The 17,523-nt window shown below is 54.3% G+C and overlaps 8 protein-coding genes across 8 annotated transcripts; 4 read left to right on the top strand and 4 right to left on the bottom strand.

Moving 5' to 3' along the window:
* Positions 1-538: 538 nt before the first annotated feature.
* On the top strand, positions 539-2,290 carry AB675_9434 (uncharacterized protein; the record flags this gene model as incomplete). Its single annotated transcript, XM_018149966.1, has 1 exon — positions 539-2,290. One exon carries the CDS (start codon positions 539-541, stop codon positions 2,288-2,290), a length of 1,752 nt encoding a protein of 583 aa, XP_017994657.1.
* Positions 2,291-2,441: 151 nt separating this feature from the next.
* AB675_9433 (uncharacterized protein) lies at positions 2,442-3,674 on the bottom strand (the record flags this gene model as incomplete). The annotated part of the gene is made up of 1 exon (XM_018149965.1): positions 2,442-3,674. One exon carries the CDS (start codon positions 3,672-3,674, stop codon positions 2,442-2,444), a length of 1,233 nt encoding a protein of 410 aa, XP_017994686.1.
* Positions 3,675-4,685: 1,011 nt separating this feature from the next.
* On the top strand, positions 4,686-5,820 carry AB675_9432 (Alcohol dehydrogenase; the record flags this gene model as incomplete). The annotated part of the gene is made up of 3 exons (XM_018149964.1): positions 4,686-4,890; positions 4,941-5,271; positions 5,298-5,820. 3 exons carry the CDS (start codon positions 4,686-4,688, stop codon positions 5,818-5,820), a joined length of 1,059 nt encoding a protein of 352 aa, XP_017994673.1.
* A 530-nt stretch (positions 5,821-6,350) lies between these two features.
* On the bottom strand, positions 6,351-6,686 carry AB675_9431 (uncharacterized protein; the record flags this gene model as incomplete). The annotated part of the gene is made up of 1 exon (XM_018149963.1): positions 6,351-6,686. One exon carries the CDS (start codon positions 6,684-6,686, stop codon positions 6,351-6,353), a length of 336 nt encoding a protein of 111 aa, XP_017994658.1.
* A 978-nt stretch (positions 6,687-7,664) lies between these two features.
* Positions 7,665-8,585, bottom strand: AB675_9430 (uncharacterized protein; the record flags this gene model as incomplete). The annotated part of the gene is made up of 1 exon (XM_018149962.1): positions 7,665-8,585. The coding sequence occupies one exon, from the start codon at positions 8,583-8,585 to the stop codon at positions 7,665-7,667; it is 921 nt and encodes a 306-aa protein (XP_017994681.1).
* A 1,608-nt stretch (positions 8,586-10,193) lies between these two features.
* AB675_9429 (uncharacterized protein) lies at positions 10,194-11,378 on the top strand (the record flags this gene model as incomplete). Its single annotated transcript, XM_018149960.1, has 3 exons — positions 10,194-10,270; positions 10,327-10,578; positions 10,634-11,378. 3 exons carry the CDS (start codon positions 10,194-10,196, stop codon positions 11,376-11,378), a joined length of 1,074 nt encoding a protein of 357 aa, XP_017994675.1.
* An 876-nt stretch (positions 11,379-12,254) lies between these two features.
* On the top strand, positions 12,255-14,556 carry AB675_9428 (Protein btn1; the record flags this gene model as incomplete). The annotated part of the gene is made up of 3 exons (XM_018149959.1): positions 12,255-12,369; positions 12,432-13,546; positions 14,359-14,556. 3 exons carry the CDS (start codon positions 12,255-12,257, stop codon positions 14,554-14,556), a joined length of 1,428 nt encoding a protein of 475 aa, XP_017994669.1.
* Positions 14,557-15,199: 643 nt separating this feature from the next.
* Positions 15,200-17,412, bottom strand: AB675_9427 (Transcriptional activator of proteases prtT; the record flags this gene model as incomplete). The annotated part of the gene is made up of 3 exons (XM_018149958.1): positions 15,200-17,075; positions 17,129-17,261; positions 17,322-17,412. 3 exons carry the CDS (start codon positions 17,410-17,412, stop codon positions 15,200-15,202), a joined length of 2,100 nt encoding a protein of 699 aa, XP_017994670.1.
* Between the last annotated feature and the right edge of the window lie 111 nt (positions 17,413-17,523).

Genomic DNA, 17,523 nt, shown 5'->3' with positions numbered 1-17,523 from the left:
ACCGCCGGTCAATATGCCCGATATATCGTATGAGGGAGCTCAGGCGGTCCAACAAGGTGATATCTTACAATTCTCAATGAGACATAGTGTACGGAGTGCAGCGGCGATCTCGAGAAAGAACGAGGTCGGAAAAGTCGGATCAGGTGGGTGAGTGTTTTCCAAGGTTCTTTCGCGCTTGCCGTTGATACACGTCTTTTCAACGTAATGTGCCAACCCCATCCTACTTTCCTAACCTTTCAGTTCTCCACCGAGATATCTCGCGATTAGGAAGTTGCGATCATCACCTTCGTCAATTTGGGGCAGTGGTGGAAGGATAGAACATCTCCTTGATCGCATTCATCATCACCTGATACTTCTTTGGACTGGTACAAGCAAGTTGTACAACAGCACACGGTTTGATGATCAAGGAAGTGTAACAACAGCCGCTTTAGAATTCTCGGAAGCTCCGTCGGTTGCGAAGTGAGAGTCGTTCGAAGAAGCGTTCTGGTTGCCTTCGCAAGGCGGAACGACCCATTGACTTGGCTCGAACCATGTTGTGATGTCCAACTACCACGACTGGCGAGGTTTCGTCTCTGGCTTAGTTGGGTCAAGATCATGGGCTTACCATCCTGTCAACCAGACCGAAGCCGGTGAGATCTCGCAGAAGTCCAGCTCCAGATGGAGATTCGCGAAGATCGCTGGCGGGATCGCGCTCCTTTGGATTATTGTGCTGGCAATTGCGACACCGTACAAGGAAGAAATATTGGATCTTGTCTTCTTCAACACAACGAAGCCTTCGTATTTCCATGTTCTTCTACCTGCCAATGAAGGCAATTCGGACCTTTGTAAGACGCTCTTTTCAGCCGCCGCGCTCGACTACCCGACACCTCGCATGATCAATTGGGGCGAAGACTACAAAGACCTCGATGTCGCCTATGGCGGTGCTCATATTGCCAAGATCGAGGGTATCCTTGGTTTCTTGCGCCAACTCGGTCCTCAATCCGACAATGAAATGGTGCTTGTGGCAGATGGCTATGAGACCATCTTCCAGCTACGACCTTCGGTCATGCTAGACCGCTACCATGCTATCAACGATCGAGCTAATCGCCGGATTGCGTCACGCATGGGCTACAAAGCTATGAATGCCTCCGAGGTTCCCATCCACCAAAGCATCGTGTTCGCCGCGCAGAAGAGGTGCTTTCCAGCCACCGAAGATGATCCAGAGTGCTACGCTGTTCCCGAGTCTGACCTACCAACTGACGTCTATGGACCTCTGACTGACCGACTTTCCGGCGATGAGGAGACCGCATTCAGCAAATATCGCCAACGATTCCTCAACTCAGGCACCATAATGGGTCCAGTCGGTGACATGAAGCGCGTTTTCGAAGCCGCTCTCGTCAAGGCGAAGGAGATGCCAGTCGACACAGGCTCTGAGCAAGCGGCGTTCGCTTCTCTCTTCGGCGCGCAAGAGTATCAGCGTGAAGTAATTCGTGAAAGGCATCTCAATGGCTGGAAGAAGTTCAGCAAGCGTGATACACGCGACTCAATCCTTGCAGAACATCCTTCGCGCAAAAGGCCTGAGCTTACAGACAATACTGCCGCACACGAATACGGCATCGGCCTAGACTATCGTGGCGAGCTGTCTCTGCCCACTGTCTTCGCCGAGGCCGACGCCATCTTCCTCACCTACGCCTCCGCATCCTCGATCCGGGAAGCCGCCCAGAAGGCTGGCGTACCCGCGCCTGACCCGCCGCGCGTCTTGCACCTAGATGAAGATATCAAACGCTCGACCCCGCCGTTCTGGACGGCTGACTACACTGGCAAAACGTTCGTCCCGGAAGACAAAGAGTGGTCGGATGTGCCGCTGTTCACGAACATCTGGACCGGCATCTCACCTGCCACGATCGTGCATCCGACTTCGCATAGTCATCTACCCAAGGGTCAGAAGCCGCAAAAGTCTCAGATCAGAATGAATTGGCGCGACCTCTACTTCTTCCCCTATCTTCGCCAAATCCTGGAGACGAAAGCGAAGGCATACCGCATGCCCACTGCATACAGTCGAGGTCAGGAGTGGTGGGGTCCAATCGATGAGCGAGGAGGCTTTCGCATTGAGATGGGTCAGATGCCTGGCCATTGGCTCGACTGGGACTCTGATCGGGTCTGCGGGACACGAGAGATCAGTGAGGAGGTGTTGGGAGATCGAAGGGGTAATTGGGTTAATCCAGTCTGGTACTTGCCCTGGGGCGGAGAGAATGAAGGCTTGGAAAGGTGGGTCAAGCAAGAGCAGGGAAAGGATGAGCCGCAGGAGTAGGCGCCAGGACTGGAAGAATTGGCTATCGTGATTGAAAGCGTAATGATGCAAATTGAGTTGGCATTCGTGGCGTCGTATACTGTATATAATATACACCTGGAATAGACTTCTGCAGCGAACTGTTTAGCCGCCCTAGTCACTGGCTCCGACATCATACCTCGACAGGCCCTGGCTGACCTCCAACGAAGATCGGATGACTCTCCCTCCATTCACAGTACCCTTCCTTGCCAAGAGCACCAGCAAATCCAGCTTCCCTCGCAAAGTCCCGCCAGCCCCATCCTCGATCCAGCCCCGACTCACTCTTCACAAACGCAAACAAGTGCTTACCCACCCCGTGTACCAAATCAGGATGATTCTGCTCCAAATACAAACAAATCGCTTGCGACTCCAACACCGCCCGCCTCATCGTCCACCACGACCGATATGGACACAGCTTCGCATACCATACACTCAACAACAACATCGCCTTGGGATCCCGCTGCGTCAGCGCTACCAAAAACTGCGGCTCCATCCGCGAAATCATTCCCAAAAACAACAATACCGTCGAGCGATCACACTTGATATGCATCAGCTGCCCCACCAGCGCGGCCGGTTTCTCATACAGCGGATAGTCCCACAGCTCCTTGAAACCCTCCGGCAGCTCCGGCGGGTCCGGGTTCGGGGCGAGCAACCTCGTCTGCTCGGCTGCCAGCGGCGCGAAGCAGGAATCTGCGCGAAGCGGGTTCGCGACGCGCCAGACCTCCTTCTTGCCGTCAGAGATCTTCAGCCAATCCAAGTCGAGCGGGCCGGCGGGTTTGAGCGGCCAGACGTCTTGCGGGAGGTCGCCTTCGACGCAGTAAAAGGCGATGCAGCCGAGGGAGAGGGCGCCGGCCCACATTGCGTCGGCTTCGGAGGAGGTCATGGGGGAGTAGATCTCGCGGAGCTTTTTGTTGAAGATCACGGTTCCTTGGTACCAGTGGTACGCTTCTGATTCGGTCTGGGTTGAGCACTTCTCCAACTTGACGTCTGTGAGGAAGCGGTCGTGCATCAGGGTTAGTGTGACGACAAGATGCATCACGAAGGGGTGTTCTCTGGCCAGTGCTGGGACGACCTTTTGGTAGACTTGCTGGCTTGAGGTGGTGCCGATGGTGAAGACCGTGCGGTTTTGAAAGCGATCGAGTGCTTCATAGTCGTCCGAGTCGAACTCTGATGCCTCGGACGAGTCTGTCAAGTCCGATGGCGTCGGCTGAGGTGAGGTGATGAAGTTGAGGACTCGTTCGTTGAATGAAGTGTTTACGGGCACTTCAACGCTGAAGGTGCTCTCCATTGTCGGCTCCAAGTCGGTCTTGCCATCGTCTGCTCGTTCGGCATCGTCAGTGTATGCTCTTCGTGCAATGTTGTCCATCTCAACACTGCCATCATGTCGTTGGTGTTATCTCCGGAAGGGGCCGTGCCTATGGCGCATCTTTGGGAGACTCACAGCTACACGAGACGCCAAAGCTGATACACCGCTTACACGCCGGCTGACCCTCGTCGCACTAAACATTGTGAGTTGGCAAGATGCAGCATTGTGTACAACTGTAGCACACCTTGACCCTCCGGAGTTTACAATTACCACATCCACGCCTAGATTTTGTATGTGCTTTGCGTTTTCTGATGGTTTTGGTGGTCCCTGGGCTCGCTGTCATAGCTACTGGCTTGCCTCAGACTGCGTGATCGGAGTAAGATGCGAGACTCGCGTAGGATACGGCATGAGGAAATGGCTGTCTGAGCATTGCATCAAAGTCAATGACGAAGACCCACAGGTCGCCACTGTCGAGTCGTGCGCACGACTGGACGCCTGAATGTCGAGTCATGTCCCTCCGCGCTCTTGACGACCTCGTGTCGCTGAGATTGCCGCCTCAACCATCACTGCTCGATCACACTACACGTTCCGCTGAGGCGGGCAGCTGTAATACAGAGGAAACTTAGGTCGCGCTGCAGCGTTCATGTTCCTAACGATGCCTCATTTATCAGCAGAACTGATATGTCGCCGTTCCCGGGCGTGGTGACTTCCCGGTCTGTTCTGCCTAACCTCATTTCGTATTCTGGGTCATGCTGTCGAACGTGCACCTAAACTACAATGGGGCAGCCATACGACTACAGGCGATGTTAGCATCAGCGAGGCCGAGATAGTGGCGCGTCGCTGCCTCGGTCGAATTCCAACCAGCCCACAAGTTCACTACAATAGCTGGAACCATGACCGCAGCGCGACATCGTACGGGGCTGGGCACCGGCGTCCTTTGCTCTATATCTTTACGAGATTATGGTAAGTACTAAGTCCGAGAGGTATATCAGGTAAGTATAAGAGCATTGTAATGCCTTGCATATCCTATGACCCTTCCTTTCCATCAGCAGCATCATCAAATCATCGACCATGAAAGCACTTAGATGCGATGGTCCAGGTCAAGGCCTTACCCTGAGAGATGTCGAAAAGCCCAAAGCTACGACGGGAAGCGTCATTGTCCAAGTCCTAGCAGTCAACATCGAATCATCTGCCAAACACCACATCTCTGAGCACCCACCGTTTGGCTTTCCCAGACCTTTCACACCCGGCACGCAAGTCATCGGCCGAGTATCAGGTATGATCCGCTGCTACCGGTACGTGCATAGGTACTGATCATTAGGCCAGAGCTCGGATCCGATGCGACAAAGTTGACCATCGGCCAGCTCGTCCTGGTCGATTGCTTCTTCCGTGGCCGCGATGACCCCGACGTTCAAGTCCTCTGGGGCCTGTCGGATGGCTTTTCACTCCAGTCCAAGCGCTTCATGGCCGACAGTTGGCGCCACGCAGGCTTTGCTGAGTTTGCCGCAGCACCTCTCGAGAACGTTTTCGCCTTGAACGAAGACGTGCTCTGTGGCAAGTTGGGCTACGACATCCCGGAGTTGCTTCTCATGCAGCTCCAGCTCGTTACGTATGGAGGCTTTCGCGCCATTGGCTCCAGGCTGGCGAGAGAGTCATGGTTGCTCCGGCCACAGGCGGACACAGTGGCGCCGGAGTAGGCGTAGCGCTCGCTATGGGTGCGCAAGTCGTTGCGCTTGGGCGCAACCTTGAATCGCTGAAGGAGCTGCAGCAGCAGTATCCACAAGTCGACATCATGCAGATCACGGGCGATGCTGACAAGGACACCGCCACGCTACAGTCCTTCGGGGTCATCGACGCGTACCTTGACATCTCGCCCGCTTCAGCAGCACAGTCAACTCATTTCGCCAGCTGCTTCAGCGCTCTACGACCAGGCGGCCGTGCAGCACTGATGGGTGTTGTTGGCAGCAGTCTACCGGTCCCATACGTCTCGTTGATGATCAAGAATATCACCATCAAAGGCCAGTTCATGTACCGCCGCGAAGACGTTGACGGGCTGATCAGGTTGGCGGAGTCTGGCGTTTTGAAGCTTGGCAGGGCGGGTGGGAGTGAGGTGGTCAGGAGCTTCAAGCTCGAGGAGGCAGATGAGGCGCTGGACTTTGCCGAAAAAACGAGGGGCGTTGGGAGGCTTGTCGTGTTTGAGCCGTGAGTACGAACATTCAATGAGCTGGAATGTTTGATCGGGGCCGGTCATCAACTCAGCCGGACTTTCATCTTCTCTCTACCTGACAATCACTGTCCTTACAAGCAGATTCGTAAGGATTAGACAAAGCATATCCTCAAAGCAGCGCTTTTCCCTTCCACTATACAATATACGAGTCATCATCACAACGCATCAGACCGTCCCATCTCGAATCAATGTACATTGAATGAGAACTATAGCCATAAACATGGGCTCGTTCCTTGGGGCACTGCATCGCGGACCCGTCGACTTTCCTTTGGGATAAAGGTACCTAGGTAGGCAACGCCGACTCGTCAGACCTTCAACGACTTCCTGACCTTCTTCTTGTTGCATGCAGTCGCAGTGCCATTAGCCGCAGCATTATTTTGCGCCGCACCCGCATTGGCGTTCGCATTCCCACCAGCAGCAGCACCACCTGTTGCAGCCCCACCACTTGCGTCCGCAGCCGAGCACTGATCTACATCACCATTAGCACAATCCCACACTGTTCACCAGAGTCACAGGCTCTTTCCGACGAAAGACATACCTTTCTGCGTCTGACAAGCTGCGACACTCCCCCCACCACCTCCGTTCGCCGCGTTCGCACACCGATTGAACTGCTGATCGCAGCTCCGCTGTAGCGCGGCCGCAATGTTTACGAACGTGTCCTGCCCGACCTGAAATGGGCGGTCGGCGTTGCCGCTGTTGACGACGGGAGTCGCGGCCTCGCCGCCGATGGCGCCGGTGAAGGGTTGGAGGTTGGCGTCTTGGCGTCGGTGTAGCGGGAGAGGGTGGAGGGTTGGGGTTGCGAGCGTAAGCCCGAGCAGGGAGAAGATGAGGGTTGAGGTAAGCATGTTGAGATTGTGTTCTGGGTGATTGGAGTGAGGTTGTGAAGGGCGTCGTCAAAGATGGTTGGTGTGCGGAATATTCGAAGACCAGCTTCGGGACGAACAGAGTAGGAAAGCAATGCAAAGCAATTAAATGAGCGCGAAAGTCGTGTTAGGCGTAGACAAACCTCGCCATAGCCAACGCAGCGGCTCGGGCGCATTTATACGTTACCTCTCATAAGGACACCCCTACCATAATCGACTCACCTATCTCGCCTCGACCTCCCGCCACCAGCGCACGCTGACGCAGACGAGTCCCGCATCGACCCAGGAATCTCGAATCTGTGACGACAGCAGAAGCGAACATAGATAAACTTGAGACTGAGCAAGTATGAAGTCGGGTCAAGCGAAGCCAAGAAACCGAAAACGGGCAAGGGGGGAGAACTTCGGTTGCGCTGAAACGCTGGCCACTCAACGGGCGGCTTGGGCCAAGCGACAGGGCCAAGCTTCGGCTGACAGTTCGAGACGTGTGAACGTTTTGTGAAGCGGTTTTGGGATTCCTGGAGGTGCGAGAATCGTTCTGGCATCTTGCTTTAGGGGGATTAGAATGTCGTCAGCTCACTTTCGGAGCTGGTGATCCGGGTGGCTGCTGAAACGTGGCCGTTCGAGTGGGCGTTGAGAGCTTAGCCATAGATCAAGACATCTGTCAATTTTGGAGAGTCTGGAGAACGATGCCCACGGTGAAGGATCAGGCGCACAATCTGCAAGAGAGTGAGAAATTTGGTGGAAGCAGAAGCAGAAGTGAGTTAGTATCTGCAGTCTCGGCATTTTGGGCTGTGGCCTCCGAAGCCCGCCCTGCTCCCAGCGGCTACATAATAACCAGACCTGCCGGTCGAGCTGCGTTTCCAGCTAAATGCCCGTTCGGGTGCCCTCTGTCGGAAGTGATAATAATGATACATAGTACACCGTTTCCCAGCCCACCTAGCCTATGCCATCCCGATCGCGTTACAAATGTGGTGATGTGACCAGATTGCTAGGTGTGGATGGTGTATTTGCAGGTGAGGTGTTGGCTTCAGCTAATTGCTTCTCCAGGTCTCGTATGCGCATCCGTAGCATTTGATTTTCTCTCGTCAAGTTCGCAGTTTCGGCTTGGTAGAACGCAGACTCGTCTCGGAAGCTGTTACGACGAGGGTGTTCGAGTGGTGAGGGTGGCCAGTCCGAATGACTGCTTGAGGGTTCGTGGGGAAGATACGCAGCCAGTGCTGGAGATCTTGTTGCTGAAGAGTTGTGTCTCGAGGGTATGCGTGGAGCCTGACCGGCTGGGATAGCTGGATGGACCGATGGAAACGACACTGAAGCAGAGCGTGAGCCGTCGGTCTCGGAATCGTCTGCCAGAGCGCTATTCGGATGTGAGGATCGTCGATCGGCCTGCTGGGCTCTCATTGCGTCCAACTGTGACTGTTGAGTTCTAATCAAATGCAGCATACGATTGACGTGTGCTTCTTGCTCTTGTTCGAGTTCGTTGTGAATGTCGCCCAAAGACGGTGCTCTCGAATGGTGGTTGGGGTCGCCCGTAGCCACGGTCGGTCTTCCGGCCAGCGTGGAGGATGACATGGAAGTGTATGAGTTCGAAATACTGGAACGACGGTCGCTTGATGGGAGCTCGCCCGGCGACGGTATGGCGGGGTCGTTGAGGGATAGCGACATGGCTACCTGAGACCGACGTCGCTCCGAGTGCATCCGGCCAAGTCTGGGAGAGCCACCTCGAGCGAGACTGCCGGACGAGCGTCGTGAGCGATCAGCAAAGTTGATGGAGGCTGCGGCGGCCAGTGATGTGCTTGCAAGTCTTGGAGATGGTGATTCCTGTCGGTCTGGGGAAGCAACGACGTTGGACAATGTTCGGTTCTGAGATGGGGAGGACGCCATGCTGGTGGTTGAGGAAGGTAGTGAGTTGAGGTCTGGGGGAGCCATAGGCTTGAGATATGTGATCGTGGGCAGAAAGTTGAGGGTCCCGGAACCAGACAGAGTGCGCCTGAGGCGGGGAATGCGTTGCGGTGGAGTTGTCTGCGCTTTAGGACGAGATGCTCGAAGTGAGTCGGCCTAGGGAGGCAAAGATGTTCAGTCAGGCGGGCTTCATGAGTGATTGTCCTAGGAGGAGAGCAACATATGAATGCGCTACAGTTGGCGACGAATAGTTGGTGCAAACATGCGGCTTAAAAAGACATCGGGAGTACTTCGTAGTTGGAGTTTGGACTGCAATTCACCGACGTCAAACCACCCGCGGCACATGACCAATTGGCCTTGGCACCGATGACGACGGAGGGGCAAATGAGAACAAAGGCAGCAACAATAGGAATGTCGTCGAGAATAGCGGTGTGGCGATGGGTGGTCTGATGGTGAGTAACGTGGTTCTAAAAGTTGTAAACACGTTGAGGGATTACTTGGACGGCGAGCATCGCAAGTTCGAGATGCGCGTCACTTTTGGGCGGGTCGTGTTCCATTTACATTTTGGCGCAATGCACCGTCGATCATCAGATGCTGCCTGACATCGTATGTGGTGGTCTGCTTGCCTAAGAAATCATACCACAAACGAATCATTCCGCGTAGAGTGCTGGATGAGAGGATGAGGCGGAAGCGATATTTTGAATGCCTCGTCGTCCTGCGTGTAGTTCACAACCGTGTGCACCGTTCAAGTCGCTGCTGCAATGGGCGCGACCGTGGTTGCCAGGCTGTAGGAGCAAGAGCCGGACGTTTTCGCCAGCTTGCTGCATGAGAACCTCTACAGCGCCCTCCCTGGCTGGGATTTCGTGACACATCGTTCCCACTGTTTTGATGCTCAAGTGAGGCTCATCTCAAGCCATCGACTTGAATCTAGAGAGACTGAGAGGCCGTCATTGCCCTCCCGGCATGTAATGCACGGTGAGCAGCCTACAGGCCTGGTCACGAGAAATGCTCAACACTTGTGTCCACAGCCTGGTTGCTGCTCGAACGTTGGAGAAGCCTGAAAGGCAAGCGTTTCTGAGGCGAGCTTCCCCCAACTCAGCAGCTGCGACCTCTCCCAAGTGGCAGCGTCGAGTTGTACCTGAATGCGCAACTGCCTTGGCTTTCTCTCTCAACTTCTGACGACACCCGCCGAACACCATCGCTGATCGAACAATCACATCCAGCGTAACATTATAGCCAATCAAAATCAATAGTAGCGGACAGCGCTGAAGAACGCCGCCTAATCGAGATCACACTCAGTACGCGCCTTTCTGTTTTGGGCGTTTGTTTACACCAACTTGGGCGACGATCAAGAGGGCCCAAGCATCAGCTCCGGGTGCCCTCCCAGCCCCCTCTATTCTCATTCCTACCTCGACTTCGCTTCCCAGCGCAACCCGCCACCCAAACTCACATTGCTTGCGATCGCGACTGTATACACATCGCCCCAGAGTACTCAGAATAACATCCAAAGTACATCGAACACGGTCGCATACACTGAATCAACGCATTCAACCACCCGTTTTGTTCACCACAACCCACGCGCCCTACACAATGTCGACGGTCACGTTCCCTCGTGGCATTAGCAAGGGAGATCTGCAAGCCCTGTACGAAGAAGTCGGCGCCGTTGGGTAAGTCGCAGTGTTGTGCGCGTGATGCGAACGGCAAGCTGACTCTTATGCGACAGTGACTATGCCAGTAAAAAGGTGACCGAACTCAAGGAAGACGTCCAAACCGCCGTTGTCGCGAACAAGAACGCGCTTGTCTCACGCGCAAACAACAGCGAGAACCTGACCTACATACTTGACCGCCTCTCCCCACCTACCAAGACGCCCAAGCGCCAGTCTGCGCCAGAGAAGCTGCGAGAGAGTGTGACTAGCGGCGACGAAGAGCCTGCTGTCAAGAAGGGCAGAAGAAAGACAGTCGCGCCAGCCGAAGAGTAAGTATCATCCACTAGAGCGCGATGTTCACGCGTACCTTACTGACTATAACAGACCCAGCTCCAGCGCTCTCGACATGATCAAGACGCCAGCCAAAGACCTCGTCAACGCCATCGCTCCAAACAGGCGATCTAGCATCCTCGCCTCGCCAGGCAATCTCGAGACCTCGCCAAGTGCTGTGGTAGACTACCTCGATCGCAATACGCGCAAGCTTTCGACTTACGTCGCCGACGGCATTGAGAAGACTCACCTGTCCGAGTACTCAGACTTGGCTCGATCATATCTGTCATCGCCTCTCGCTGTCAACGGGTTGGCAGCTACGTATGAATTCGCAAGTCTCTTCCTCGCACTCGTTGAGTGGCGGAAAGCTTTCGGCCTGCCAATCCCGTACTTCGGCAAAGTCATGCCAGTCACCAGCCCGGATCTGTTTGCTCTTATCACTCCCGACTACTGGGCTCCAATCACTCTGTGGCTCCTCACTACAGTCATTGCACCCACGCTGGTTGGCTACTTCTTCAACTATCCTCTTCGGACGTCCACCAGCCACTCATACGCCACTCGTCGTGCTACCGCTGCTCAGGAGGCAGCGCCGCAGGTCGATCTCGTCGTCTTCAATATCGCCAAGGCATTGATCTCGTACCTCGTGTTTGCCGCATCTGGACCCCTAGGCGTAGGGCCCTACAGCAAGACCACGATCCAGACGGTCAATACTGCCCTGCCGTTCGGCTACAGCAGTCTTTTGACGACTTCGTTAATCGCTGCTACGATTTCGCTGTACGAAGCGGTCTTGAAGAAGTAGGTGTCCGGTCCGTGCAGACGTCGAGGGCAGAGGAAGAACAGGACAGATGACATCGAAGTATCAGCGTCGCGGATACAGTGCAGCACCAGCAGAGGCGCGAACTGTGATGAGATCATGAATTTGGGGCGACTTTTGGGAGACGCAGGCAGTTGCCTACGCGAGGAGCTGTAACTTCTTCGGCGTTGAGGCTAGGATGGGGATCGACTTTTCCCTTCCTGATGCTTGTTGGACTGGAGATATGTGTGAATACCCCTAGCATTGGTGTTGCGATCAAATTGATTTTGTATAGGCCGTGTTGCTCAAAGCAGCCTGGTCCGCCTGATAGCAGTAACATCATGCTATCGAAGCTAGAGAATTCAAGTTCCTTACATCTTTCATGCCACGCTGCATCATCACATGGTCTTATGGTAATCTTTGACGCCGGTGTCTTCAACTTCTCACGATGCTGGAGCATTTATATTCCGCCCAACGAGAAGCTCTATTTCGAAAGGATCGATGGTAGTGGACACGCGTGTAGCTACCTGGCACTCCAAGCCAAGTATACACTGGCATATAACCTCGACAAGCACACTAGCATCAGTGCTCTGCCCGTGTTCGGAGACGAGGAAGAAATGAGTAGGACGCTCAAGCCGAGCCATGTCACGAGTAGACATTCTTGGTGGGGCCGAATCAAGCATTTCCCATCGAAGCCATTTGGTTCTGATAGCAAAACTACCTATTGATTGCCCTCTTATCCTGCGAAACCAACGTCACACGACCACGAATTGCTTCAGCTACTACAGTATACAGGCATAGACGGGGTGTGTCCGAATTGCAGACCAGCGCAGATGCCATTCCAGCTCCCTTGACGCAGCATTGGAGGCACGCCATAGCAGAATGGCGCTCCCACTGCCTGGCTCTCCAGGCACATCATGGGCGTCTTTCACCGAGCGCTTCAAGCAGACATTCAATGGCGCAGATCCACGGGTATGCGTTGCTTTCTGGCTGTTCGGTAAGTGATTCTGTACGTTGGTCCATCCGCTCCCGCATCGTCTTTGCTGACAATCTATCCAGGACTAATCAACAATGTTCTCTACGTGATCATCCTCTCCGCAGCCCTCGACCTCGTCGGCCCGTCCGTTCCCAAAGGCGTCGTCTTACTTGCAGATGTGATCCCTAGCTTCGTCACAAAGCTCTGCGCGCCTTACTTCATTCAGGCAGTGCCTTACTCCGCGCGCATCATCATCTTCGTCGCCCTCTCAGCAACCGGCATGCTCATGATCGGCTTGACGCCTAGCTATACCGATGGTGGAACGATAAGCACAAAATTGGCAGGTGTGATACTCGCCAGTCTGAGCAGCGGTGGCGGAGAGCTGAGCTTCTTGGGTCTGGTCCACTACTACGGGCCTTTCAGTCTTGCGGCTTGGGGCAGTGGAACTGGTGGCGCAGGACTGATCGGCGCTGGGGCGTATGCGTTGGCAACGACGAAGCTGGGTTTCAGCGTCAAGGCGACGATCCTCGCCAGCGCGTGCCTGCCGGTGGTCATGCTGATCAGCTTCTTCATCATCCTGCCAAGAGGTCCGCTCCAGCAGACGCAGAGGATGACCGGCAAGAAATCAGGCCAGACCCCGTCAAGGCGTGATTCCGAAGACATCGACAGCGAACAGCGACAAGGCCTCCTATCCCCCACCGAAACCACCGACCCCCTCAGCCCACCCACCGAAACCAAGTCGACCACATGGCAGCACTTCACCAGCAACCTCCGCCGCGCCCGCTCCCTCTTCTTCCCATTCATGCTGCCCCTCCTCCTCGTCTACATCGCCGAGTACACCATCAACCAAGGCGTCGCGCCCACCCTCCTCTTTCCTCTCCCGCAAACGCCCTTCAACGAATACCGCGCCTTCTACCCAACCTATAACTTCCTCTACCAGACCGGCGTCTTCATTTCGCGCTCCTCGACGCCATTTTTCCGGATACACAAGCTCTACCCGCCGTGTTTCCTGCAGTGTATCAATCTAGCAGTGCTGTTCGCGCACGCCATGTTCGACTTTATTCCGAGCGTCTGGATTGTGTTTGCGATTGTGTTCTGGGAGGGTCTGCTGGGCGGGCTGGTGTATGTCAATACGTTTGCGGAGATTAGTGATACGGTGCCGAGGGATGAGCGGGAGTTTAGTCTGAGTGCGACGACTGTGAGTGATTCGGGTGGAATTTGTATTGCGGGGTTTATTAGTATGGGGGTGGAGGTGTGGTTGTGTCGGTGGCAGGTTGGGAGGGGAAGGGATTGGTGTACAAGGCTTTGAGAGCCGGCCGTGGTGGGCTTGGATACTGCTCTTCTGGAAGAACGGTGGGTTGATCTGCTCCGAGGCTTCCAAGATCTGCAGCCTCGACGAAGTTGCTTTGAATCCATCTTTTGGTGATAACATGCGATGTACAGCACAACTAGCATGGACGTCCCACCCGGCCCATCATGCTAGCCCCAGCCAAGTATCGGAAGACACTGTTCTTCTCTCACCATGTGTCAGTCTCACAGACATCTCAGTCAACTTTCTGTTGAACTTCATTCACATTCAGCTCATGGTCCGACCTCACACAGGCGCGGACTCGACCCTCCGCCCTCATACCAAAGCCATCCGCACCCAAAAAAGCAAAAAGGATATCGACAACACCCAGACTCGAACTGGGATCTTCAATCCAAGCAATCATACCGCCGTTACGCACACATGAGTGTGCTAATGTTCCGACATGAGTCGGAAAAGTGTACATCGTACACTGGCTGGTTACATTCTCGACGTCCTGAACCGGTTGGACTATGCTGCCAAAGTCTGGAAGAGCGGCACCATTGGTGCGTTTGATGGTGCAAGATTCATGGGACCAAATACATATACACTACATCCCCATGGCTCAGTTGCTGCTGAGCTGTGACCGGAGGTCTTGGTACTTCTGAGTATATTCGAGCCCACTTAGTGACATCCCTCGAGTCACCGCGATACTGCGATCACAGTTCACACTACCGCCACTGGCGCCGACCCTGGAAACGCAAAAGGCAAAAGAGATATCAGCAGCACCCAGACTCGAACTGGGATCTTCGAGAGGCATTCCGCCACAGAACCTCCCACCGAAGCGGGCACTCATCAACTACCGAGGTAGTCATGAGACGTTAGTACCACTTGCGTGGCTGACTGTGTTCTCGACGTCCTGACCGATTGGACCATGCTGTCAAAGTACGTTGGGTGGTTCGCCGGATGATGGTGCAAATTTTTTATTGTCCAAGATATGTACACCACAGCCTCAAGGCTCAGTCACTGTTCAGCTGTGCCTAAGAGTCCAGTCAGTTCTCGGGCTGCCAGAGCTAGCTGAATAATAGTCAGGCAGTCACCTTCGGTCTGCGATCAAGCACCATACCACCAGCTCCGGACAGAGTCTTGGAAGTCGAAAAAAGCAAAAAGTATTGACAGCACCCTGAGTCGAACAGTGGTCTTCGAGATCAACCTCACAACCTAACAGCAAAGTTGGCCGCCCCGGACGCGGTGTGGGAGCGCCAGCTACTGCCTTGACTTGGGCTGAGTTTTCTCGATGTGTTGGACCGCTACACTATGCTGATGAAATCGCTCGATGTGTTTGTATGTTGGATGGTGCAAAATTTCGGGCAATAGATATATATACACTTGGCTTGTGTTCAGATGGAGCTGCTATCTGGGACTGGCTTACCTTGCACGAAGCTCTTTCACCCACGCGTCCTTACCGGAAAAGCAGAAGTCCTCATGTCCTGTCACTGTCGATCCACACATGCGAACTCCTACTGCCCAACGACATAGCTATATGTTGACTCATGGTTCAACTCGTCACAGCCAGTACCGTTGATCATCCTCCATTCCCCAGAGCAGGGTGTCGTTGAGACGCCAATCAAGATCGCCAGTGAGATCGAACGGGTCTTGCGTGAACGTCTCGTGATCGAAGTTTGTGCGTTTTTCAATCGAGCTCATAGTCGTTGTAACAGCTTGGTTCGGATTAGGCGTCTGAAGAGAATTTCTTTGGTTGGCTGTGGCAAAGTTGCCGGGGTATTGTTCTGTTGTTGGCGTGGGGAGGTATCCATTTGAGCCATCGGTGTTATGGATCGGTGCACCCTTGCTTCCGCTTGCGCCTGAGTAGACATAGTCGTAGTCTCCCTCAGCTCGATTGAACTTCTGTACGGCTTCCCGCAGGCCCGTCACGACATGTCTCAAGACGTGCCGATGGCTCGCCTTGTCCGCCACGGAGCTCAGTGTTCGCATCAGGTTCTGAACCAGAGACAATGTGTCTTCCGCGTGGAAAGTGAGTCCCAGATCAGTCAGATCTCGTGGCACGACAACCTGATGCCCAACAAGATGCGAGTGGCGTTGTGTGATTGGGGTCCCAAACACGACCGCGAGCTTCAGCAGGAACGATGCGCAGACAGCGATCATTGCATGCGCGAAAATGGGCATTCCTATCAATGCCACGCAAAGCTCTTGGTCTTCGATGATTAGCTTCAGAGTGCTTCGCGCTGCCTCGATGGCTAGGTTCGCGGCTTCGCGTCGGTCGAAGCTCAGATCGGCGTACGAGACTTTTTCGGGCGCGTTGTGTGCTGAGATGCCTCGCAGGGATAGTGAATTCAGGTGGAATCTGGCAAAATGGTAGTAGAGAATTGTCTCCTTTGACAAGTAGCCATGGCGGTAGGGCAAGTCCAAGGGTTTCGATGGATGTGCGGAGCGCCATTGGTCGATGGACACGTTGAATGAGCGCAGGCGCTGGAAGTCTTTTTCGTCCAGCTCGAGGTCGGCGTCGCAGCCGTACATGAACCATACGTCAGCCAGGATGCGGAAGATGTTGACTTGGGCAATCAGCCTGCGATCACCGTTCGTAGACTGGTTGTTGGACAAGAACTTATCGACGTTTCTGATTGCAGCGTCGTCGTGCATCATGGGAGGCCGGCCGTAGGCTAATGCGAATTGGTGGTCGCACACGTACAGCACGTACCAGAGACGGACACGCTCGTAGACTTCGGGAGATCCCCTAGAAAGCTGCATGGAGGATTTGTGGAGGTCCATCTCGGTCGCGACACGGACTGCTCGACTGCATAGTGCCCAGCTGAGGCTGGTCAGGTAGAATGCTCCTATGCACAGGCCTCGAATGTCGTCAAGACTCTGACTGCGTAGCAGACATGACCCTCGCATAAGCGCGACGAAGGCGTCGTAGACGCTGTGCAGGATCTTCTCTCTTCCTGAGGTATGCAGAGCCGCAACTGTAAGCGTAGTTGCTACCAGCAAAGTCGATGCTCGTCGTGCTTCTTGTAAGGTGGAATGAGGACATAGTATTCCGTCCCATAGGAGGGGATTGATACGGTCGCGGTAGTAGGCGAAGAGGTATTCTGCCTCGGCGATGGTGACAATGCCTTTTGTGATAAAGTCTGGGCCATTGATGTCCGCTGGATCCACGCGAATGAGGTGAGAGTGACCGGGCTCTGTCAAGCTGTAGAGGTTGTTCATTGGTACAGGTATCAATTCAGAGTCCTTGTCGATCCCCACCAATGGGCCTTCCGACAGGAAGTTGCCTGGGGAGACCTCGTTGATGGTGTTCGAGGTGCGTACCGGCGTCAGCCTGTCGTCGAGCTCTGGCAGCTCTGATAGGTTGTTGTGTCGTAGCAATTGCTGGATTGCGCTTCTGAGCTGCGCAAGCTCTGTTGTGGCCTGGCATTTCCAACTAGAAAATCGTCAGCTGAAAGTAGATATAACGATGAGCAACACTGTCATTACCTCGCATCTTCATCGACGAATTTCTGTGTGAAATTGTATGGAACGCATTCGATGCCTCCTTTGAGACATTTGTTACATGATGTCTGCCCTGGCTGAACCTCGCACTTGATCTTGTGCCGCTTGCACTCGGCACCTATTGAGGTGCTTTATCAGCTGGTGTTCATGCTAGGTAGTCACGGGTCCAAGATCTTACAAGCTCGAGTCAACCTGGGCTTCGCAGCGTTAGCAGTCGCTGCTTGCTGAAGCTGGTCATCCTCGATACGTGGCCTTTTGTTGCTGGTCATCTATGCAGAGCCCGACATTCGGCTCCTACGCTATGGAGCCCGGTTTTCGGTGAGTAGTGGTAGCGAGATGATGCACAGAACGGCATTTTGGCGACCATCGGCGGAATGCTT

Source organism: Cyphellophora attinorum (assembly GCF_001299255.1).
Source record: "Cyphellophora attinorum strain CBS 131958 chromosome Unknown Contig52, whole genome shotgun sequence".
Lineage (NCBI taxonomy): Eukaryota > Fungi > Ascomycota > Eurotiomycetes > Chaetothyriales > Cyphellophoraceae > Cyphellophora > Cyphellophora attinorum.
Note: the sequence above shows the minus strand (reverse complement) of the source record. Positions and strands in the feature narration are given on the sequence as shown.